General features: G+C 37.9%; 1 protein-coding gene across 1 annotated transcript in view; it reads left to right on the forward strand.

Annotated features, from left to right (window-relative positions):
• LOC137266022 (dynein axonemal assembly factor 9-like) overlaps window positions 1-26,493 on the forward strand; it is a 126,130-nt gene that overhangs the window by 67,579 nt on the left and 32,058 nt on the right. The window contains exon 15 of the mRNA XM_067801519.1: window positions 23,036-23,075. Coding sequence (XP_067657620.1) covers window positions 23,036-23,075 — 40 coding nt within the window. The remainder of the gene's footprint in view (window positions 1-23,035; window positions 23,076-26,493) is intronic.

Below are 26,493 nucleotides of genomic sequence, written 5' to 3' on the forward strand. Positions count from 1 at the left end.
GTAATACATAATTTTGAAACAGTGACCAGAAGGTAGAACACAACATTCATTTAAAACATGTGATGGATCCCACTGATAATGGTTTTAAATTTAGAGATTTTTTTCTGGGTTACATTCTTGAGTACAACTTTTCAGTGACTGTCCTAGCCCCATCATCAGGCAGAACTGAACACTTACTGTGCTAGCCCCATCATCATATACTGTTCAGTTCTACCTGATGGTGGGGCTAGAATAAACCCTGAAATATTGTGCTCAAGAATACAAAACAAGATGTAACTCAGAAAAATCTCCATGTTCATCAAATAGCATCTTCTAAAAAGCTAATCAAGCATCTGAAAGTGTCTATACTTACCCATTTCTGTAATATTACAGATATAACACCTGGTGTCCCACACACCTACTACAAGGCCAGTGTAAGGTTACAAAGACACCAACTCATGTCAGTGAAGGGTAGATGTAGATCCAATACATTGTGACCATGTAAAACATATGGTAGTTAATTGTGGCAAGTACAGTTTTTGATATCATTGATTGAATAATAGCACTGGATCAACTCAAGGGTATCACAGTATGTTGATTTATTACAAAGTATGTTATTCAGTATGCATAGACAAATAATTTCAATCTCGACCTGCTAGTGACTTTATATCACTTGACTGGAAAATTAGTTTTCTGTTATCCTTTTGTTTATATTCATAACCATGGTCATTTTAAGAACTGTCATTTTTTCTATTACAGTAGATTATAAGTTTAGTTTTGAATATTCATGAATTTCCTTCATTACAGCCCTGATCGATACATGAACATTGTAATGTTCACAGACTTTCTCAAACATCAAGACCAGTAGATCATATTTGTCATATTACAAATAAAGAACTGAGACTCTGATAAAACTGTCAGATACCAAATTAATTACCATGCTAGGTATAAGTTCAAAATGTGTAGTTTTTGTCTTACTGGCTGTTTTTGTTGTGTGAATGTGGTAACTGAATATGTGGTTACATTGGGAGACATTTGTACAAGTCGGTGACCTCGTTCTCAGCCATGTCTGGCTGGACTGCAAATACTATTGACAGACAGATTACAAGGGGATTCTCTTTTTTCATCAATGGCCTGATCAGATCCCTTGAAGTTACATAATTGTATTGGGAAGACCCTTTATCCTTTAATATGATGTAATTGTATTTCCGCTATCAGTTGGCTTGCAGTAAGCCGGTTGTTGTGAGACTTTGTTACTTGGTAAGCTGCCCTCATATAGAGATACTCCCAGGACATGCCACCATTGATAACACTGTTATCTTTTGGAAGCACCAGTCTTACTACATCTAAAGATATTCAATGAATCTGTCAGGACCAACCAATCAGAATCACACAGTAATTTCTTCATCCCATGTTGGAAGAAACATTTTGGAGGTGATAAAGAACGAGTGGCGTCAGACTAATGGTAGCTAATTCAAGGGCAGATCTCATTACAAGATGATGTGCAGATAATCACCAATCAGATGGAAAAATGGCCACTTTAAATGACCATGGATGGCCTTTGGTGTCACACCCCCAGCTCGAATGTCTGTCCAGTTTAGGTTGGATTACTTTCTATAAATACCCTCAATGTCTGAAGGTTCTGGTGCAAGAGGTGGAGTAATGATTTATTGCTATTCCATCACCTTTACTGCATAGTCCCTTGTCAATAAGTGTGTCCTGTAAATTTATTATAACTAGTGATGAGTAAACTATGCAATGGAGTGATATTGATCATATACTAATGGGCTATAAAGTGTTTTTATTGATTGAAAGTTGACAGACTTTCAAGACTATTGATCAGATTTATGTGTGACTCCTTTTATCAGGCAGGAATATAGGGTGTTAGCTGCTGTTGCATCTTATCTGTTATTTGTTATGATTCCATGTCACAGAGTGCAGTTCAACTAGTTGATGATGCAGAGTGAAACGAAGATGATAGCTTTCAGTGCAGTGGTCCAGTGTTACAGTGGTGCAGTGGTCCAGTGTTACAGTTGCATAATTAGGAATCAGAAACCAAATCTACTATTGGTTATCGGAGAACTTGTTGTGAACGATTATTTATTATGATCGAGATATATTTTTTATGTAATTACCAATGTAAAGAATTTTTCTCCAGTTATTTTCTAATTAATGTCTTTAAAACAAAACCTGTCATGCAATGAAATACAGGCATGCAAGGAAGAAATTGGAAATGTAATCCAACAATTAAAGTGGATAAAATTTTACAATGTGCATAGCTTTACGTTGTTAAAGGCATGTTTGTTAGTGAGTATTTGTCAAATTTAATGGTAATTTTACTTCATTTAACTGTGTTATACTAAAACAACAAAATTCTGATAAATTGAAAATCTGTTTTTCACAATTGATTATCTTTTTTAATTGTTCCTTCAACTGATTTTCAAAAAATAATTATTACTGGAACAATAGTATGTTTACTGAATTTTATATTGATCTTCATCTGTCATTTGCTATGTGAAAGTTCAGATGATTTAACCTATTTGTGAAAGGTATTGTATGTACTTATGTTATTGAACTATTGTATCTTTACTTACACAAAATCCTGTGATAGGTCATGTCAAAACTTTTGACACATTGGTTTCTTACAGCTTTGTTTCAGCATAGGGTCTACTGTTTTAAATTATGGTGGAAATTATTTTATCAATTTGACTATGAAAACTATACAAAAGAAAATTCTGGATTCTGGAATGTAGGAATGAAATAGTTGTCACCATTGTATGACTGTATGCCTGTACACAATGAACTATGGACCAGACAGTTCTGTGATTAACAGTAATCTCAAAGGACTTCGAAACATATCTTCCATTTCCAATGTTAATCTTATCAAAGCAACAGATAATAGTGACTATATTTGCTATTCCCAATATTTAAGCTTATTCAAGTGTCATGATAGGAAGGGGCATCAGGGTAGCTGAATGGTTAAAGCATTCGCTCATCATGCTGAAGACCTAGGTTCAATTGCCACATGGGTACAATTTCTGTACCCCCTGACATGATATTGCTGGAATATTGCTAAAAGCAGCATAAAACTAAACTCACTCACTCACTCCCTTCGTTGTAAGAAAACACATAAATGGAGGGCATTTCATGGTTCTAACTAACATGTAATTGGCTCCCACTTGTGCAGATAGGTGTGCATGCTGTTGATCACTGGATTGTCTGGTCGAGACTTAATCATTTGAATGCTGCCACCATATATCTGGAATATTGCCGACTGTGGCATGAAACTAAACTCACTCAACACTAAATGTTGGTGCACTTTATTAGGACCTCAAATAATCATGGCATGCCGAGAGTTACTAGGCGAAGAAAACAACTGAGAAAAAAATTCAACTATCTACAGTGTCAATGATTGTAAAGAAACATGATAATGAATCAAGTGAAATAAAGTCACTTGAACATAAAATATCAGTTTTGACTGCTGTCAAGTGTTCTGAAGAGAGGTCAACTCACACAAAGCGCTGCATGGACTTCATGCAACAGTTGACTGAAATGGACAGACACTCTCAGTCTCACTCACTGAACGCCATTGCACGGACTGACTTCGCTGGAGGCTGGCCATCTTGATGCCCACACGAGCAGATCTAATGTATTTGGTGAAAGGTATATGTTTTCGATGCCTTTTGGCGTGTCTTGTGACAGATACTTGAAAGAAAACTGTTTTGAACTTTGAAGTAGTTCTTGCAAAGTGATATTTTCAGTTCAGTAAGCAGCATCAAAATCCTGTCACTACAGTGAATTTATCACTTTTCTTAAAGGCTGAAATCTTTGTCTTTCACATTTAAGTATATAATAAGGTGTTAAAATTCGATGTTCTCTAACATGATGGTACGGTTGGTAAAATGGAAGGTCTCTCTCATCTGTCCTGACATGTTCTCACATCAATGTACTCATATCTTGTACACTAAGGTAGATTTAATATGACTGTTCACCGTCAGAATCGTGTATCGTATATCACTCTTCTTTGACACATCAGAATACTTAAGGGGTTGACATGATCTTGTCAGTAATTCGTTAAATGTACTTTGACTGTTAGACAGGAAAACGATGAAGCAGAGTCTAATAGCTTTAGTCCTTTACTTACAATCACCCATGAAATATATATGAAACAATAGCTAAGCAACTCTGTTTTCATAAATACTCATTGTTTTCTTTTTAAACAGTACCTGAATATCTTTACATATCTTTCTATGCTGATCAAGTGCAGACGTCACGTACAAACTCCACTACAGCACATCATACACTAAAAGGCTGTGTGCTGCTTATTATTACAGAGATGTCTATTGATTTTGTGATACTTTATGCAGCATTTCAGGCAGAAATATGTTTAAAGCGTCAACAAATTGATTTAAAAATAGCCACTTGACTGGTCCCAAGGGGTAAAAATAAATTGTATACTCCGAAAAGTGTCAAACACCAGTGTGAATGATTGTAGACACTTAGTTGTGTGGTTAAGTCAGACTAGCTTTGAAAACTTTCTGGAACTCTGTTTGTTGTATAACACTATATATGCTAAATGTATGAGGTCAACCTGTACACAATGAACTATGGACCAGGCAATCCTGTGATTAACAGTATCAACCAAGCCAGAGGGCACACAGGCCCTCGTGTCATTGTGAGGATTGACTTTACCATTTTTAAATCAATTTGTTGATGCTTTGTAAAACGTTTCAAGTCGTGGGGGGCCATCTCAAAATGTATATATTTATTACAAAAATCTTTAATCCTCTCAATGACACGAGGGCCAGTGAACGGACATGGGTTGCTGAAGAAAAATCCTTTAACAGGCCTTAGGAGTTGTGTCATTATTTTTTCTTATATTGTACCTAGTTGTGTTTACAGTTCTGAGGATGAAGCTGTCTTGGAAGTAACTGGAACAAAATGCAAATATTTTGATTTTGAAATTCATATGTTTGCAGCTTTTACTTGTTGATAAGAAAGATAATGTCCAAGAACATTTGAATGGAAGAAAACATGTAGCCTTGGTGTCAACACTTTCAAATTTTCATGTTCATTAGACATTGACCTCGAGCATATTGTCATAATGAACACGAAAGTGTCTAACAATGAGAAATTAAACAGAAACAATGTCCTAAATCTTCTCATCTTCAAATACAGTCTTTCATTGTTTGATGGATACATAGTAGACCATATGCGTGCTTGAATATTTGATCTGATGGTCTAGTGATTAATGTGATTGGGACTGTCTCACAAGCAGTGCATCTAAACATCAAGTGCATGCCTGAGGACTCCCCTTTAGTAGTAACCCTCACTCTCTCAGATCATGTTACTATGGTAACTCACTAGCAGCATCCAATTTCATCCACTTTTCAGAGGGCATTACATTTATTATTCATGTATGTTCACAAAAAATGTACATATATATTAATTTTCTACTGAAGTTAGTTGGGTGCATGTAATGACTGTAAGTAGCCTAAGATAATCTCTTAGCTTACAATGACTATGTTTCATGTAAGGATTGTTTTACATTTTTTGTGTATTTATCAAAGGATGAGAGTGACAAATTGTATAAAATCCTGTAGCAGGAAATAATGCACCCTGACATTCATTAAGTTATGAAACATGTGTCCGCTGATGGACATGTGTATCACACACCACCGGAGATGAATTTTCTTGACCTGCATGAAAATGTATTTGAGTCAGGATGCTGATATTGCTGCATATTTAATTGATTCAGCCAAACAATGTTTCTACAACATGCCAAACATAACTTCTGATGCTGTCACATTGGCTCTCTGTGGGCTTTGGGGAGGTTCATGTGCATATTCACTCTCTACATCAACTGAACAACATTGAACACAGTTTAATGCCAAATTCATGGTTCTGACCCGTGAAGGGCCCGGGGTAGAATAGGCCTTCAGCAACCCATGCTTGCCATAAAAGGTGACTATGCTTGTCGTAAGAGGCAACTAACGGGATCGGGTGGTCAGACTCGCTGACTTGGTTGACACATGTCATCGGTTCCCAATTGCGCAGATCGATGCTCATGTTGTTGATCACTGGATTGTCTGGTCCAGATTCGATTATTTACAGACCGTCGCCATATCGCTGGAATATTGCTAAGTTCGACGTAAAACTAAACTCACTCACTCACTCACTCACTCACTCATGGTTCTGTTTACGAGGTGAAGGGTCAGTAGAACCACATTTTGCACAATAAAGATATCGGCTATGAATTTTAGGTTAGAATTTTGACTTTTTTAAATGGGAATTAAACAAAGAAACAAAATGTGCTCTCACAACCAATGTATATTTTATGCATTAGTCAGTGAAATGTGTTGAAAAATAGCCCAAACAGATATATAATATCTGACAAATCTGACAAATGGTGACTACGCTTGTCGTGAGAGCTGACTAACAGGATTGGGTGGTCAGCCTAGCTGTCTGGGTCAACGCATGTCATTGGTTCCCAGTCGTGAAGATGAATGCTCATGCAGTTGTGCAGATGAATGCTCATGCTGTTGATCACTGGATTGTCTGGTCCAGACTCGATTATTTACAGATCGCCACCCTATAGCTGGAATAATGCTGAGAGTGGCATAAAACAAAACTCACTCACTCACTTAATATACACTAAAAGATGGCTGGTTGTCTTTATTAGAATATTTCTCTTTCTCATTAATCCAGATTGTTTGACTGAACTTCCCAGTACAGAACTGGGCTCAGTGTGTTTTCCGTTGCACAAAGCTCATTTTACAGCCATCCTGCCATATTCACAGCAAGCTTACTTTCACGTCCTGTTCATAAACCACTTACCTGTCACATGAAAGTATAATAAATGTTTCTTAACTTTTTCAAATATCTGAAGCACTATATGGATAATAAGTCTGCCGACAGGATACAAGCAAATGAAAGTCAGTTTCATGTTACAGTGTAGAGATGTCAGTTTATTGCAACATTACCTTTTTACCTTGAAATGTGCAACTTGTCAAGAATTTAGGCATTGTTTCATTATTGGCAGTACATTGACTTGATGTAGATAATGTATGGCTTCCTGATACATGCTAGGTCAAGCTGAATGCTATACACTATACAATCTAGTGTCTTTTATTTGATGCCAAAGGCAACATTCAGTCTTCAGTCAAGTCAGTGTGAAATTGCCCACAGACCAGTCTCATTAGACATCAAATATTATTAGCTGTGTTATAAAATTAGGGGTACGAAGGTCTTGATCAAACTTTGTGTTGTTGCAGTTTAGTTGGGGGACCTTTAACATTATTACTAGGGCTTTTTGATTTCATCCTCAACTTCAAACACTGATTAGAAATGTCACATCATTAGGCACATGTTATTATAAGACATTGGTATGTAAGTATGGCAAAACATTTTGCATTTTTGAGTTAATGAATCCAAGAAACAGAAGCCAGAAGTGTCAGCCATGGTAACATCTGATAAATTGAATTACATTTTTATTGGCCACACGACATGATTATGGATTAGAGTAGTGCAACTACAGGAACAATACACATGATGAACAGTTTATGTGTATTTCTTGTTTAACACTCAGCAATATTCCAGCTATATTCTAGTGGTCTGGACCAGGCGACCCAGTGATCAATGGCATGAGCTTTAATGTAGTTACAATATGATGACGTGTCAACGTCATCATTGAGCGTAACCACCAGATCCTGTTAGTCCACTTACTACAAGCATGAGTTGCTGAACACCAACTGTAACCTGTATGTTCATGGGTAATACTTGACAGAAGTATCAGCATCTCGTGCTGAAAGCACTGACATCATCAGTACTTGTGTCCATTGTACTGTACAAATATTTTACTTCCTGCAAATTAAACAGTATTGGTGAATATTTTTCCCTCATCTAATCAAGTTCATTGCAAATAAAATATGAAATAAAAACCCTTGCAAATGTCTTTAAAAATCTTATTCCAAACAACCCAAGATAATGAGTACAAACTGCTATGAACTGAAAAAAGTAAGTTTTGGTTGATATCATAATACAAGATGAAGTGGTGAGAAGTTTCTGCAAATGTCTTTGTAAACTTTGCCCCCAGTACGCATCTGCTACAGCTGTCAATGATCAAGAATGTCAGAGTTCCACGGAAGATAGTCTTATGCCTTCACTGCCTTACAGTTCAAGCCATGTGAAGTTTAAATGAGTGTCGTGCAATGCAAGGAAAAAGTTGCAGTATGGAATACTTAATCTAACAGACTGGTGACAAGTTTTTGTGTGTTGTTTTTGTGTCTGGTGATTCCTCCATTGCGAAACAGCTGTGAGCAATGCTTGTTCAACGCTAACCATGTAGACTGTGTCTGTCAGATGACAAGTTAAGACGGAGAGAGGCATGGCATGTGTACGACTGTGGTAATTGGATAAAGCTAGCTAAATCATCACTGATTAATGGAGGTTTGGTGGTATTTTTTCCTTGCATTCATGGAAGCAATCAATAATTGAAATGACTTTAGCTTGCAACTAATGTATATTTTAAAGATGGACTTGGTACTTGGAAGTCAGCAGGAAGGTTTAGTGCTATTACTGCTCTGTTTGACATGTCTACAAGCTGAACAAAACTATGAATATGATTTTTATAGTGTTTTAAGCTATAATCTCTTTTTATTCTTCACACCTTCACTATAAATTAAAAATGAGTGAATTGCATAATGTTATTATTATTTATTTTAAATCTGTTAGAACTATCTTTGTTTCATTTCAGGAGTATTTCAGCAAAGTTAAAATCTGGATGCCTTTGTAATATTTAAAGTACCCAGTTTTAATAGTAGTCGGAGGTTGATCTTATTGACTAGTTTACATGTACAAAGTTTATTTTTGAGTGTCATGGGACACTAGTGTGTTAGTTAAGATGTTAGTATAATATTGTCTTGAAAACAACTTTACAGATGATTATTTTACATGTTCTCATAGGTCCTATTCTCAGACACGGTGGACATCTTGAGAAAACCTTTTATCCCATCCCATGTGTTGGGATAATCAGTGCATATAAGGTTAATGGCATATGGCTGAATAATTGATGTGACAGTGGTATTTACAAACGTTGCTTCTATTAGATACAGTTGAAGTAATTAGGTGTTTGAAGTTTCCCAGAGAGCTTTCTGTCATTATTCTTACCTGTGAAGCTGGTTTGATGGTTGCCTGTAAATCTGTCATAGCATCACATTCAGACACATTTTATGGCAAGAAAATTCCTCTCTATTCCATGTGTCAGCACTGACTCAAATCATATTGGACAGTGGTCAGACAATCAATATCAGTCATTAATTCCCCCAATATCAGTGCGCAGGGCAATAGAGGAGGTTAGATTAGGTCCACTTGTCACAGTCGAAATATGACTCAGAATCCTGCTTCCAAGATTTTTGAATAAAGTGTCGCAATTACTATCCTAATTTGTCAAATTCGGAAGTGCAGATTGGGGCTCTTCACCAAGAACCTTGCATTAATGGACCTCCACAGGTTTATGTATTAAAAATGCCTAAAGCTTTTCTTTCGTCTCTTCCATCAAGGAAATGTTTAATTCTGAGGAGTTCTTGTAAGGAAACTGATTTCCAGATTCTGTCTGATGTTTTAGTCCATGACACTTTCAGCTGCTTGGTTATCTCAAGAGTTGTTACATCACATGAGAAATAATCTGTTGCCAGGACACAGTTCTAGAAGTGTGGGTTACATACACATCTCAGTGGTGGAAAGTCAGCTCACACAATATGAAGTCATTAATTGTGATCAAAGGTGTTGGTTTCCCGTTGTGTGAATGACAGCCTCAGTCAAGTGAGTAAAGGTTGGCAGACTCCTCTGTTTGTCGTTAGCTGACACCAGATTTCCCGCCTTGCCTATTGCCAGCCATGCAGTGAAGCGCTCTGAGCAGTTCTGATTGCCAGGAGTGAGGGGTCACCAGCAGCCTGAGGTCACCTCTCCTACTGATGTCCCTTTCAAGTTGTACCACCCCAAGTGACGGATTGGATCAATACCCATGCATGGCAGAACATCCACGACACTGACAAAACTCATCTCTTACTCTCTATAGCTAGTAGATGAAGGTATTAACCAGGCTGAAGGTCCACATTAAAAACGATTTCAGCTACTGTTGCAGTTCATCTAATGGCACAGATGAAAGAGTGGAGCAATTGGGCACATTCTGAAAGCTGCATCAATTGGGAATCATTCAGTGTACAGTGAAGTGAGAAATATCAGCAAATGTCCTGCGGGTTTGTACGTGAACACTCCACAGTTGGCGTCTGTTTCTGTGTGAACTCTTCTCTCGCTTCTCTCCCATACTCCATCGATCAAGTGAAAATGGGTTTGATCTTTAGTATTTGTCATTACCTTCAATTTGGTGATATTGCTCCCCCGCAGCCAATGAGAACCTGGTGATGATGGTTACACTTTGTAATGGGCTGATGATATTCACCACTGTCCCTTGTTGGTTACTGCATTACAATACACATATGTCCAATGTGTAACCAGAATTCATCACTCTCACTACTATAGTTACTGCAGGCACATCCTCTATATTAAACAATTCTGTGGAGAATCAATACAGTTTGGCAGCGATCAGCCATTATTTGTTCCCTCTTCTCATTAAACATCAAGAATGGGATCATTTATTACCTAAGGGATGACTTCAGATGAAATTTCAAAGCCTTTGTCTTTTGAAAATCGGAATAAAAGCACGGTGCATCGGTCTTTTGTAAGACAAAATTAAATGTAGGGGGTTTTAGTGAATGTAAGCATGTGAAATGGCAGCTTGTTGTGATGGAATGTGTGCTGATGTTTGATTACCTGATATCAGGATTAATGTTAGCATTTGGCAGACAAATACTTCCTGCCTCCTTCCTGTCATTGTCTCTCCAGAGTGTAATTAGGAAATTAGTCTGCTTATGGAGCCAACTGTACTATGGAAAATGGGTTGAGCTGTACAGGCCTAGACGGGCAGACGGGGAGGCTGATTCAGACGTGCTTTGTACTGGTAGAAGTCAGAACTGACCTGGTGCCTCTCTTTAAAGAAATCTTACTATTCATCAAAGTTTCTTTCATAGAAATAATAAGAATGCAGTTGTAAATGTATTGTATTTGTTTTTGAAGGGATGTTCAATTTTGGTTGAGCTGAAGTGATTTTCTGTTTTTGTGGCAGTGGTTTAGATATAGTGTGTAACTATTGAAGCAGTAGGATCACCAGAGTCAGGAGAATTGCTCAAATTCAAAAACATCAATATTATAGCACTTCTTGTTGCAGTTTTATGTAAAGTATTTCTCATGCTCACTTCCCTTCTATTAAAGCAATGTTTCAATTCTGCTTTCCATTGGTTAACTACAGTTCCGTAGTTCTTTATGAAACTCAGTATTGCTGCTGAACTGGTATCTTTTACTAACATCCAAGACCTGGATAAAAGAAAACTTTGTTTGATGAAGAAAAGGTAACAAATATGACTGATGAATGTCTGGAATATAGTACCTAAATATGTCAATGCACAGTCACATTAGAAAGTAGTCAGAAGTAGCAAATGTTACAAACTGAATTATAGTTTAGAATCCACACTCTCAGAATGAACCTTTGAAGGCGACTTTGTTTGTTGTAAGACTACTGTTGTGACTAATGGGATCGGGTGGTCAGTCTCGCTGACTTGGTTGACTCATGTCATCGGTTCCCAATTGTTGATCACTGGATTGTCTGGTCCAGACTCGATTACTTACAGACCTCTACCATAGAGCTGGAATATTGCTGATATTACTGTGGTGTAAACTACACTCACTCACTCACTCACTCACTCACTCACTCACCCAGCCACCCAGCCACCCACCCACTCACTCACTCACTCACTCACTCACTCACTCACTCACTCACTCACTCACTCACTCACTCACTCACTCACTCACTCACAGAATGAGGCACCTAACTGACAGCATACAATGTTTTCTTTACTATGAAAACATTATCCCAAATCTACCATTTGATACATGTGACCACTTGGAGCCATGCCAACAGAGATACATGTGACCACTTGGAGCCTTGCCAACAGAGATACATGTGACCACTTGGAGCCTTGCCAACAGAGATACATGTGACCACTTGGAGCCATGCCAACAGAGATACATGTGCATGATTGACTCTACCGGTTGTTCCACTTCCACATTTTGCATTGAATAGAATAGATCTCTGACTTTGTGTGCTTTGTGTGCTAGGTGACTAGTTGTGGATGCTGCTTATGTGTCAGTAGGATGCTCACATCTTCCAAGAAGATGGAAGTGCCAAGATGCCTCTTGTTTTCATTGTTTCTGGTGGCAGTCATAGTTCATAATCTTGGATCATTCTTGAGGTGGGGGATGGTGAGGTAGCCAAGTGAGTACCTACTCATCAAGCTGAACACCCAGGTTCTATTCCCGACATTAATGTGTGAAGCCCGTTTCTGGTTTCCCCCATTGTGATATTTCTGGAATATTGCTATTAGCAGCATAAAATGATACTCACTCACCCACTCACTCACTCATCCTCAAAGATCTGCTGATGTAGAACCCTACTGCCAACCTCTTAGTAGAGACAAAGGGAGGAACATTGTCCCTTACATGTGACACTATCTCTCTAGATGGCTGATGGATATGGAAATTTTAATTTATGTCGAGGCAAACCAATAGGCATTTGATAATTGACCATTTATCTTAAACAATGGCTTGTGAGCATGCATCAAACAGTTATTACGTTACTTAGATCTGAGTTTCCATAGATTTTGATTAATCCTTGATGAACGAAATCTTTGAATCAAATATCAGCTTTATGTTTGTTTGTCCCAGACTTCATGTGCCAGAACAAGTGACATTTATCAGAAGGATTTTCAATGTATCATTGTCTTAAGCTTGACTAGTAGGCACAGCAACTACTAGTATCCTGGTGGACTCTGTTTCCCTCAAGTAATGTGTCCATCATGGTCTATGTATCTTCACAGCAAGAGATTTAAATACCTCAGACTGAGTTGATTTTAATAATATACTACCCATCAAAAGTTTAGCATGCCTTAAAGCACTCACTATATACTCTGTGTGTGTGTGTGTGTGTCTCTCTCTCTCTCTCTCCCTCTCTCTCTCAGGAAATATATATATAGTTACATCAAAAATGAATTTCATCAAATATCAGTTTCATGCATGTGAACAACTGTGTAAAGTTATATTAAGAATTTGCCAGTTTTCACTGATTTTCATCATTTACAGAACTCATGACTATCATCTTTTCATCTTTACAAATTTGTTTTACAATACATCAGTACATGTGTAAACAGTACCTTTAAACGGAATGGAATATTTTGCAAAATCTAGTTTGGAACAGATGACTGAAGTAAGTGGCTACATTTACACTCGTGAGTCTTTACTTATGATGAGTAATATAGTATTCAGGTTATATCATGGTCTATCAGCTTATGTAGGAAAAACCTGAAGTGATGCAGGTGTCAGACAGTTTCCTCTAAACCCTCCAGGTACGATGTGGACAAACAATCAAACATAACAGAGGTGAACTAGGATTCAAGTCCACAATCATAAGTTCTGTTGAGTACAAGAGGTACAACTCTACACAGCGAAATGGAGCACCTGTGGTGACAAGGCCACCAGCAATCACCTGGGAAGTTTTATGACTTCATTAATATTGTCAATGTCAAGATGGAGCTCAGATACTTGCTGCTATGTCAAAACAACAATGCTGTTCAATAACAATGTAAAATCAGGAAATTGATATGAGAATGAAATGAAGAATATGGGCAAAGTAAAACATTGCTATGTTCATGTATTGGAGACTTTTGTCACATCGGGTTACCTGCTTATCTGTGGAAATACTAGCCTACAGAACAATGACCCATAAACTATGATTTTACGGGCTAAAATCAAACAGTGCAACAGTGCTTCTCTCAGTGTTCAATGTGGTCAGTTTGTTGACACAAGTTGATAAAGCAGTTCTAAGATCTCCCCTGTCTCATGGTTTCCTAATTGCAAGTGAACCCCTGCTCGTCCACATAGACATGTCCAAAAATAGCTGCCAGGATTAAGAATAAAGTTTTTGAACTCACCCCAGCTGATCTGTTTAATATATCTCACTTTATATTTCCTGACTTTGATTTCATGGAAGTTAGATCACATGAAGTTGAAGTTTGTGGAGGTATTATTCAATCAAATTGCAAAAAAATCATACTAAATCATGGAATATATATAAGTCTAAACAGTCTTTTGGTTATCATTTGATAATAAATCTTTTCGGGGTTAAAGGTAAGGCTGCCAGCACTAGTTTAGGATGCTAAGTTAGACCAGTAGACCAGAGGTTGATCTATTAATTAGATGGGACACAAAATGTCTGTGATACCACTTAAGGATATCCTGCATTGCTATGTGCCATGATATGACTCCCTCTAACAAAAACTATAAACATTGATGTCATCTCTTTTCCATTTCTTAGCATTTAAATTGTTTATGGTATTAACACTATTGAAGACTATGCTCATTAGCACCATACCATTTTGGTAGAAGGAACAAACAGCCAATGGCATGTTTATCATGTTGAAGATTCAATGCAGTTGTCTCCCCACAAAGCACCATGCACCAGTTGTAACGTTTGATTCACGACTGGCATTTATCACCAGCATGAAACCGACTGTTATCATGAGAAATGATAATAAATGCAATGAATGAAGCTGTGTCGGGTTTTGCTTCCAATTGATCATCACAACTCTGCTTCTCTCTGATGTTTTTTTTTCAGAATTTTATAGCTTTCCTTCATAAAAAGAGAATGCTTTTGCCGCAAACCTTGGCGTTAAACTGATAGTGGGTGTAAGAGGGTCTCTGTCTAGTTGTTCCCTCTGTCCAGATCAAAAGTATTTGCTTCATTTTATTGGGACTGAAGCAATATAATTTTCTTTATAGAGGCTTTACTGGCTTTCCTACGGGGACATGTTTTTAGGAAGAGTGGTCCATCTGATGGTGTGATGTCTCTTGGTGCTGCACCAGTGCACTGGGAAGTGCAGGTGATCAGAGGCCTCCTGCTCATGGGAATACCATATTTATTACCATTGATCAGTTTCATGTACAGTATCTCCTTGCCTTTAGTGTTACAGTCCTACCCTCTTTGTCTGACCATGATAAACTCCCTCCTGATATGGTACATGTCACATCCTTGATTCCAGAGGAATGTGTATAATCTCCCTATAGTGATCTCCCTCCTGACATGGTACACATGTCACAATCTTGATTCCAGAGGAATGTGTGTAAACTCCCAATAGGGACCTCCCTCCTGACATGGCACACATGTTCCATCCTTGGTTCCAGAGGAATGTGTATAAACTCCCTACAGTGACGTCCCTCCTGACATGGTACACATGCTTCATCCTTGGTTCCAGAGGAATGTGTGTAAACTCCCAGTAGTGACCTGACATGGCACACATGCCCCATCCTTGGTTCCAGAGGAATGTGTATAAACTCCCAATAGTGACCTCCCTCCTGACACGGCACACATGTTCCATCCTTGGTTCCAGAGGAATGTGTATAAACTCCCTACAGTGACGTCCCTCCTGACATGGTACACATGCTTCATCCTTGGTTCCAGAGGAATGTGTATAAACTCCCTACAGTGACCTCCCTTCTGACATGGTACACATGCCCCATCTTTGGTTCCAGAGGAATGTGTATAAACTCAGTACAGTGACCTCCCTTCTGACATGGTACACATGCCCCATCTTTGCCTCCCTTTTGATGTTAACATACCACATCCTTGGTTCCAAAGGGATGTGTATAAACTCGCTATAGTGATCTCCCTCCTGACATGGTATACATGCCACATGCTTGGGTCCAGAGGGGTTTGTATAAACTCTCAACAGTGACTTCCCTGAAACCTGACACCTCCCTCATTCAAGAAGGATGTGTTTAGACTTCCTTCGCTGACCCCACCCTCTGACCCCACCCTCACCTCTTGGTGAATGTTGATTGGCTGTTTCAGACAACAGAACAGCCAAACAAGGTTTAGGTACATGGGGATTCTCCACATACTTGGTTCCACAAATGTGGATATATACTCACCTTCCTCTCAACTTTCTACACCTGAAACACATTCCATGCAATGACCTTGTCCACCCTACAAGTCCATCACTGAGATTTCCTGTTTACTGGGGGAGATCAATATAGTCTCTGTATTGGAGTCCTTGGCACTTGTACTACACATCACATAAAATGAAACTAGTCCATAAACAGCATAAAGTATCATACCTATCAGTGTGTAGTATTGTTTGCTGTTTATGTTCACTGTGATACTTTTGGTATATTGTGGTAGCCATATGAGAATAGTTATCGTCTAATTTTACTCCAGGTAGTTCTTGCTCTGCATCATAGTGGTTTAAGTCTCTCACTTTAATCAGGACCTCAGGTGTTGCGAAGGAGTTGGAGTATTTGTATATACATAATTGGCTTTACAGACACACTTGCAGTTGCTTTGAATCCATGTTAGAAACAGTATGATCAAACAATGAAGATTTATGCCTAAGTGAGCCTCTTTTGTATTTGCCAGAAATTTCACTTTAATTCTAAAGTTCATTACTTTCTTTTGTTCCTGAAAAAGAAAATCAGTTTAATGTTAATGTTTATCATTTCATTGATCTCTACCAAAAGGATTCTGACAAGCATTTTGTTGATTCCAGATAGGAATTTGAAACTGTCTGTTCATATTTACATAATTTTCTGATAAAATTTATAATGATTTCTTCTTTCTGAAGAGGCTGTGCCAAGTGTAATGAGTTCTAGGGTGTGTGAAATATCCAGATGATGGCAGAATGAAGAGGTTTTTGAAACAGTCACATTACTGTGTGATGGAAGCTGTCAACATCCTTCTTGATGGAACTGCTCTTCAGCTTGATCACAGGGATGATGTCCATCACACAAACAAAAACCCCTCAGTTTGTATGCGGAGCACAACTGCTGCAGCAATATACACTAATCTTAACATCATCTATTTGTCGAAGGAATTCAAGTGTAGAAAATTCATCACAATGGTACGATTTCCGAATATTTTCAGTGTACTGAAAAATACCAAGTGATATTTCAAGATACAGACATTATTTGTTCTCTTGTGAATTATACTTTAGGAATATCAAGTAAAATGGCTGTGATGTTGTTTTTTGGGTTGTTTTTTTTTGTCATCTCGTAGTTATTGATTCAGATGCTTTGATGAATAATGAAACTATCTATTTTAAAAATTTGAATGTCTAATAAGTTAATGCATCATTTGAAAAGGACAGTGGATTCATGATAGGCATGATAGTCTTTGTAAGAGACAGATGCATTTTTAAATAGACTGCAGTGCGATTTGTGTCAGTGTAATGGACCTGTGCTGTATGTTTGATGTCCAGTGTGTACTTGTAATTAATTCTGTGTATTCTGTGTGTCTTTGCCAGTGTTTATTCAAGTTGGGCCAAGTTTACATGCAATGAATTAAAAGCTGAATTAAAGAAGCTAATCTGGGCCAGCAAATCCAGGTATTGATATCATGAACAGTCCACATCTTGTGGGTGATAACAGATTCAATGACCCAACCATACCATAAGCCCCCAGGAAAACGTTATGTTAGTTTCACACTTTAGTATAACTGTCTTAAAATAAGGTCTTACTCTGACAAGTTCAAATATCCCTCGTCAACAATTTCCTCACACATTTTTTCCACAAAACAAGGTGTGTTTTAACATGTCACACCCTGAAACTCTCTCAAGCACGTTGTGGAGCACAACCCCCTGTACCTATTGAACAATTCTAGTGCAGAACAATGATGGGGTGCCAGTATTACAAACTGACGGGAATATATCAAGAACATAGATATACAATTTGTAATGTGTCTGGTATACCAGTATCTCCAGAACAACACATGATAATGAATTAGTGATTGCACAAAAATAGATCATTGAAATGTTTAACAGTAATTAAAATTTGCATGTGTTCAGTTCAATATTTGCTACCTCACTGTCTTACTGATCTCAAGCAGTACAGATAATTCCTAACAGCCATCGGTATTATCAACTTTATGGAGGTGATACTCCTTCCTTTGCATCTGTTGAGAAATGGGTAGTGAAGTTCAAGATGGGAAGAGAAAGCCCTGAGGTGGATCCAAGATCAAGAAGACCTTTAATTGCAAACATGTTGTGAAGGAAAATACTGACAAAATATATAAGATCTCAATTGGCTACATATCATGTGACCAACACAGTAGTGATTTCTCTTGACAAAGTTGAGGACATTCTGAGGAACGAAGTGGACATGGAAAAGATTTCAGCAAGCTGATTTCCCAGGATTCTGAATGATGATCAGAAATACTCCAGGTTTATCAACTCTTATGAGAATTTATGTCAGTTTGAAGCAAAATTTGTAGAACCCTCTGTATCCAGTCTTAGGTTCACCACCATCACCTAAAGACTAAGCAGCAATCAGATGAGTAGAAATATCTGGTGTCTCCTCCAACAAAGAGGGCAAAGCCTGTTCCACCTGCTGGACGGAGGATGGGCCCATTTCTGGCATCTTAAAGATATCGTACCTCCTAAACATCAGGCCCATTTTTCCAATTTTATCAGGATGCTAGCAAGAATAACAAGGTTAAACTATGTAGAATACACACAACAGGTGTGTTGTTCCACCTTTGCACAAGTATCTTATCATCATATTTGTGAGAATGAAGATTTTATGGATATCAACTTCTTTATGAGAGAACACAACGTTTCGGAGTTAATGCTTACTCCTTCATCAGGTGATTGAGAAAGGGATACAGAGGTGTATTTATATGTACAGGTAAAACAATAACAAAGTAACAAGTGGAATGAGTTAACGAAAGCTAGTATAAACAAGCACTGATAGGAAGCCGATAGTTAAGATAACAATGATGGAAGCCAACGGTAATGCATTACAGTTGATTGGATATGTTTACATAACATGATTGGGGATAAGGATGGAAGCCAATGGTGATACATTACGCATGATAGGATGATGTACATAACACACGATAGGGGGTGAGCATGTATACATGAGGGTTGGTGATGTACAAACACAAGTATGTACTCGGGTAGATAGGCTATACATGAATTACATAGATAGAATGTACACAGGTAGATGAGATTAATTTATCAATAAGTCCCAGGCACTTGGTAGGTACACTCCTTGGTCGCGGTTGATGGCTGGTTTCTGTCTCCGGATCTCGATGGCCTCTTGCAGTTTCCTTTGGCGCCAGTTGTTGTTGTTGGTAGATAGTATCCTAGTGTCCTCCCATGTATCACCATTGGCTTCCATCCTTATCCCCAATCATGTTATGTAAACATATCCAATCAACTGTAATGCATTACCGTTGGCTTCCATCATTGTTATCTTAACTATCGGCTTCCTATCAGTGCTTGTTTATACTAGCTTTCGTTAACTCATTCCACTTGTTACTTTGTTATTGTTTTACCTGTACATATAAATACACCTCTGTATCCCTTTCTCAATCACCTGATGAAGGAGTAAGCATTAACTCCGAAACGTTGTGTTCTCTCATAAAGAAGTTGATATCCATAAAATCTTCATTCTTATGTATTTACACTTCTAAATGACATTCAAAGACATCATATCTGTGATGCACAAAAGTGGCATTGAACCAGATTTCAGAAATGTGAGAACCACAAAGTTGAATATTTCGAAAAATATTTTTTAATCAACTCCCATCAAAACAGTCAGTCATAGTTGGCACAGAACATTTCAGTCACCACCTTAGCCTAAGCTAGCAGAAATGTTAGCTCTGAGATCCCTACCCATTTGTCTCTTGGACAAACATGGGCTCAGATGGGAACATTCTGTGACATGGCTGTGTCAGTTTACCCACATGATATGCAACATTGTTCATGCTTAAACCTTGGCTTACTGTATGGTTACCATGTTATAGTTAAAACATTGCTAACTGCAGTGATTTAAGAAACATTCACTCACTGTCACAAGTTTTTCATTTTGATTAATCCAGCTTCATGTGTTTAGTGTCTTCACTCACTGATTTTTAAGTTTTGTACAATGTGTAATGCCCGTTTTGACTGTCCCCTGCCATGATACTGATTGAATGTTGCTAAAAGTCAGTTAAATCTATATCCACTCATTGTTTTAGTCCTGTTAGCAATTTGAAGAAATTTAAACAAAATACAAATCTGATGCAGAATATCACAGTGGCTGCTGATCCATCCAAGCAAGATGATTAAGGTCTGATTGTGGGCCATGCCAGAGCACACCTTGTGTTCCAATGAACTAGCCACTAACAGCCATATTACAATATTGCTCAGTGTCCCATGCTGTTCAAGGCAAGGCAGTTGGCCATCTAGCGACTATGAGATTAATCTGGAAAAGAAATCCATAGAAATTAATGTATTTGTGTCTTTATTGGATATCATTTCACAAAGTCTAACAGGAATTCTTCTTAGCATTTTAAATTCCTAATTCTATATTAGCATTTTATTCCAACTCAGTGTTTCCAATTTATTTCAGAATAGGAGTTAATGGATTAAAAGTGGCATGTAGTTTTCTTCAAATCAGTATCATTTGTCATTAGTCACTCAGTACCCTTGAAAGGCTCATGATAGAAAGACTCCATTCCCCATCAACAGTGTTCAGCAATGGTATCCTTTCAAAAACACCCTCCAGTCATCAAGCCATTTTTCTTGATTTTACTCTCTCGAGACATGTATTTTGGGGAGCTTAGTTGCATTAGGTGTTGTAATGAAGTTTCAGCCAGCGTTTTTTTTAAACTTCACAAGACAACATCTTCCAAATGACGTGAATTGATTTAGTTGAATTCGACTTTAGACAGAATGTTATGAACTAGCCTGATGTACTAATTGAATAGAAACAGACATTGCAGTCATTTTGGCGGTGCTTAATTAGATAATCCTTGATACTCTGACCTCCTGTAACACCTAATTGATAGGGAGGTTATCCAGTTTACTTGTCTGAGTCACACTGTAATTGGCTACTTAAGGTCCCCGTGAATTTCATTACTTCCTAAAACTGGCCCATGGAATAACAAAGAGATGTACATTAAAGGGTTTGTCACTATCGCTGTGAGCCCACCAAAGCAATCTGCATATCTCTCCACTGAAGTTCTATCACTTCCATTCCTTCATCATTGTGGAGAGGAGGACAAACATGGCCTTGGTACAAGTCTTGTCTAGCTATGTATTTATTCATAGTCTTTGTCTCATTATCTTGTACAGTGCTGACTGAGAACCATCCTAAGTACCATCAGTGCCTTTATTGTATGTGTGAGGAGATCACCAGCAGGATGGGATCACTGACATCAAAGTTCTACAAAGGGAAGGGACTTTGTAGTCACAGGTGCCTAATGCTGGAGAATGTAACATGTTTCCTACAGAATTCCACCAGATCGTTTTTTCATGTAGCAATGAATTTTTAATCATTTTACCCTTGAATGACCTTTTGTTTATTTGTGAAACTGTGTTGGAGCAGTCTTGGGGAATGCTCCAGGTAGAGTGTTTCCTGTTGTAAACTTGATTTGGTGCCACTCTGAAACTTCAGAAATGTTACTTGGAAATGCTTGCAGCGGGTTCACATTGATTGGTATTTTCAACTAAAGCAGCCATCTTTTTTCATTTCCTTTAGTGGCTATGGGAGCTTGGAAATGATGTAACTTGATATAATTCCAATAGTGCATTCCTATATTACTCATTCTGTACTGTGCTATGAATGGAAATATAGTTCTGGTTACTGTTCTGGTATCATCATTATTTCATAGTAATTTATAGAAACATGCTTTGTCATTATATCACATAGTGAAAATCACTGGATGGTCTGGTTTGTTTACAAACAACATCATACAGCTGTAATACTGCTAAAATAGATATCTATTCATGATATAGTAACAACTGTACAATCAACTGTGCTTTTGGCAGAGATATCTAATGAATGTGGAAAGGGTTTTGTCGCATCTGTCTTTGGGAACTAAAAGTGAGCTTCAGAAATATATACAGGGTGTTTTCTTTGAAATGAGTTCTCAAACAACTGAAATGGCTTGTTTGAAATATTAGTTTCCTTCTTTTTTAAAACTTTTAGTTGTTGCATATAATGTTGATACCAGAATAATTACCAGCTAATGACAGCTTCTACACAGGGGAAATTTCATGATGGTTTGCAGGTTATATATGTACAAAATGTGGTCATGCACACTTACGACTGAAACAAGATGAACAGACATCACAAACACAAATCATAGCTGCAAAAAATGTTTTGATCCTTTCAAGAAGGAAAAAATGTAAAAGGAACATCAACCGTCGGTATTTCAAACTTGATGAGGAATAACGTTCATGTCCCACAGTGGTTGTACATGAGATATGGTTAGTGAGGATCAATAACTCACACCCTCCTGTGCCTGCTGCAGGGTGTTCCATGGTTGGCGCCACTCATTAGCAGACCTCCACTCTGGAGATTCCCCTCCCCACCTCAGCCTCCCTTAAATATTTACACATGACAGATGTCTTTGTCAGTGTCAAACATGATTACGATCACTGATAGCTTTTGATGGGGTCCAAGACGTGATCTGAAATAGCCAATCTTGAACTGGTCAGGGACCATGCAGATTACACTCACCTAAGGCGGGAAGTGTCTAACTTGAAAGTAAGGTCCTTCACCAAACATGGGTAATCTTGGGATAGGATCTGGATGGTGCCTGATCGAGAAGTCCATGTCATTAGATAGCTGTGTGATGTGGAGTCTGAGACAAAAATAGTCTGTTTGTGAGGTTTTAATCTGTCTGAAAAGCACTGCTCCAGTCATGTGAGCATCAGACATCATGCAGGACACTGGAATATTGGCACATGCACATTTAGGGTCAAAGTATTTTTCAAATAGAATTCATCAGTTTGATTATGCAAATGCAAAGGAAGACATACAATATAAGATAATAATTTAAATAGACTATGCAGATGTAATATTGTAAAATGCAGTTTAAAGAAAAGCATTTTCTTTGTTTTTCCAGATGATGGTGCATCAACAGATCTGAAAAACAGTGATGTTAGGTAAGAAGTGTTTAAAAAATCACCTGCCACATTCAGGCCAACGGTGTTAAACCACTGGAAGCTCTCAAAACCGGCATCTGTCCAATATGGCAAGTTGTCAACAGCAGCATAAAATCTCAGTCCCATCCTTGGCTTGTCATTTATCATCAGCTATCCAATCCGGTACATTGTCTAAACCAGATTTTCTCTTCAGTCCCAATGAGCGCTGGTTTAGACAGCTTCCACTGTAATGCCATAATCAGGAGAAATATGTGTGGTTCATTTTCTGTCACTTTTACATTATCAAGTTTGAATTTGTATCAAAACTGAGGCAATGGTGCAGAATTATTACGTTCATGTCAATGAGGACACATCTTTGGATTTTCACTTGTAGTTTTGTATGTTAGAACTGTGGAGGCTGTAGAGGTTGCCTGAAATTGGTTCAGCATCAGTAGATGTAGGTTATCTTAGATCTTGTTCTGTTCAGGATCATGTGGCATATAGTTCATTTCCTCAAAATCTAGTTCTGGAAAACTTGCCTCTCAACCTCGACTTGGCAACGATCAATCATGCTTTTTCCTCATTATTGCTGACTCATTTCTTTTGGTGATTTTTGTCAGAGATTCACTGATTTTGACACTGCAATTGAGAAGAAAATAATATTTCATATTAACAGCAGATTAGCTGATCATCTCATCAAAAATGACTCAACATTCCATAACAGATTATTGATTTTAGATTTAGGCTTGTATTTTATTTGAGTTGTAACTAAACCTCTGGAAACAAATATCCGTGGAGGAACTTGATGTCTTCATTTTCCTGTAAACACTTCCCTCATCATGTGCTCAGCTTGTGCTTTGAATACAGCATTTGCCAGGAGCACTGAAGGTGGCTGGTTTTGTCCCCTTGACATGTCGTGCCAAAAAACATTAAAAGACAACCATTCCAGTTACCCTGGATAGCACAATTGCTGACCTGCTCAGAGACAGTATAATGTGTCTGAATTAAACTCCATGTTAAACTGTTGATGATGCTGTGTAGGGTGGAAGCTGAAAATGGCATGATTTCAAATAGTAAAAGCAGGGTCTTGCTCCCACATGCATACACTCTCATACCTGCAGTTGCACACACCATTGTCTTTGTTAACTTTGTTACATCTTCCTTAATTCCAGCAGCGACCATGCTTGTTGTAATAGGCGACTAGCGGGATTGGGTGGTCAGGCTCGCTGACTTGGTTGATACATGTTATTGGTTCCCATTTGCGCAGATCGATGCTCATGCTGTTGATCACTGGATTGTCTGGTCCAGACACAATTATTTACAGACCGCCACAATATAGCTGAAATATTGCTGAGTGCGGTGTAAAACAAAACTCACTCCCTCACTCACTTAATCCCAGCAGCCCTCTTCTGGTGTTCCACTGCCATGATTTAGCTGGAATATTGCAAACAAGTGGCGTAAAACTATATTCAATCGCCCACCCACTCACTCACTCACAGCCTATGTTCTCCCCTCCCCTTCATACCACCTTCCTGCACTCAGTGTAAGTTCAGCCACATGGTAAGTTGGGAAATAGGTATATGACTGAAAACTGGACACCATTTTCTTCCTTTTACATCAGCTCCTTTCATTGTGTAATACCAGTTGTCTCTAACCTACTCTGCCTCTGGGCTTAATTTTTAGGATTCACCATTAGGGACTTGTGGAGTGGGTGGTTTCTTAAACCCGGTCATTGTCTTGCAAAACTTAGAATGATAATGTGTGCTGTGATCAGCAGATCCTGTCTGTGGTAAGAGAAACTACTAATCTCAGCAACCTTTGCACAGCAAGGAGACATTTGGTACATCCTGGCCTCTGCCACTGTTATAAATCTAATGGAGGAGGATTGATATACTAACACTGTGCAGCAATGATCTGTACTGAGAGACCATCCATTTTTATAACCACATTGCATGCAGTTATACAGTACAGTCACTGTTACAGTGATTGGTACAGTGAACTTGATTAAACAGTCTACAACAAACACATGTTCACAAGAGTGATGTCAGTGATACAAACTTATCTTAAACTTTTAATTACATTCTGTGTCAAATTTCATTACTTCTCCATCCTGCACGTCATGGGTAACACAAAGACAAGTAATCAGGACGAATTCCCTCCAAACATTGAAGTATAGGCAAATACAATGAAACTAGATATTAGGTTTGATGGTAAGGCAATAATGCCTGTATGTTCATCTAAATAAGGAACCATGGAAGTCGTAAACCTTTATGGGATAATTAACTAATCTATTGTACTGAATTGCTTAGTCTTTTAATAGAATGGATCACACAAGATCTTGAACTTCCAGTTCCAACATCCACATCCAGTTCCACTCCCTGTACCTTCTCTGAGGTATATTCTGTTGAAGTATGTTACATTTTACATATCAATAAGACATGAATATTCAAATGAAAGTAGTGCTATAAAATTCACTTTTCAACTGCATACCAAATATTTTATTGCAGCAGCAAGACACACAGCCTGTATAAAACAATTCAGTGAAAATTACACAGATTTCTGTGGACATACAAATAAAAAAGTGATGACATTTTGGGACTCTTGCTGTGTGCGTTACTGACATAAAGCTGACGATGTCTACTCCAGACTTGTATACAACTCTTATGTGTGCTCCTGAAGTAATTAAAGCAATCTTGCTTTGTTTTGTAGCAAATCTGCCTGCATAAATAATATTTAAGACACTGCTTGTATCCATAAAGTTCTTGTAGTCTGTATTAGGTATGTTGTCAGCAAATGCCCCCAAGGTTAAAATTACGTCTTCAGCAATAATGGATTGGGTGATCAAGCTAAATGATTTGGTTCGTGACATGTTCTTGTCATTTGCTGACAATCATTGCTCACAATATTGACCACTGAATTTGGTGTACTCACAGCAGTAAACATACACACAGACATGTCTGACATGTGATCACATGTGTAGAGAAAATGTTTTTGGCCTGTATGCTGATATGTGAAGAAAAAGAAATAACTGTTTTCATAATATGTTTGTTCAGTGGCACATTTCAAAAGATTTGCTGTCTTATTTAAAAAGTCATATCCAGATTTTATTCTTGTAAGAAGCCAGACACCAGACAAGGAAATGCTAAAGGTTATATTTTAAGTGTGTTCTGTTCTTGTGATAGAAAACCTGACAATAAAAAAATGTAATAAAAAAGCTAAGAATTATGTTATATTCCAGAAATGATTCAGGTTTTATTGCATTATGAAGTGATTTCTCACATTTGGTATTCAGGTTTGATAATGATAAAAAGAGTCAGATGCCTCACAAATCTCTCGAGAAAAGAATATTGAAAAGAAGAGAATTCCAACAATCTTATTACATGATCTGTATTATTAGAGTTCCCAACGGTCTCTTGATCTAGACAAACAGCTGACTGAA

Source organism: Haliotis asinina, chromosome 15, assembly GCF_037392515.1.
Source record: "Haliotis asinina isolate JCU_RB_2024 chromosome 15, JCU_Hal_asi_v2, whole genome shotgun sequence".
Lineage (NCBI taxonomy): Eukaryota > Metazoa > Mollusca > Gastropoda > Lepetellida > Haliotidae > Haliotis > Haliotis asinina.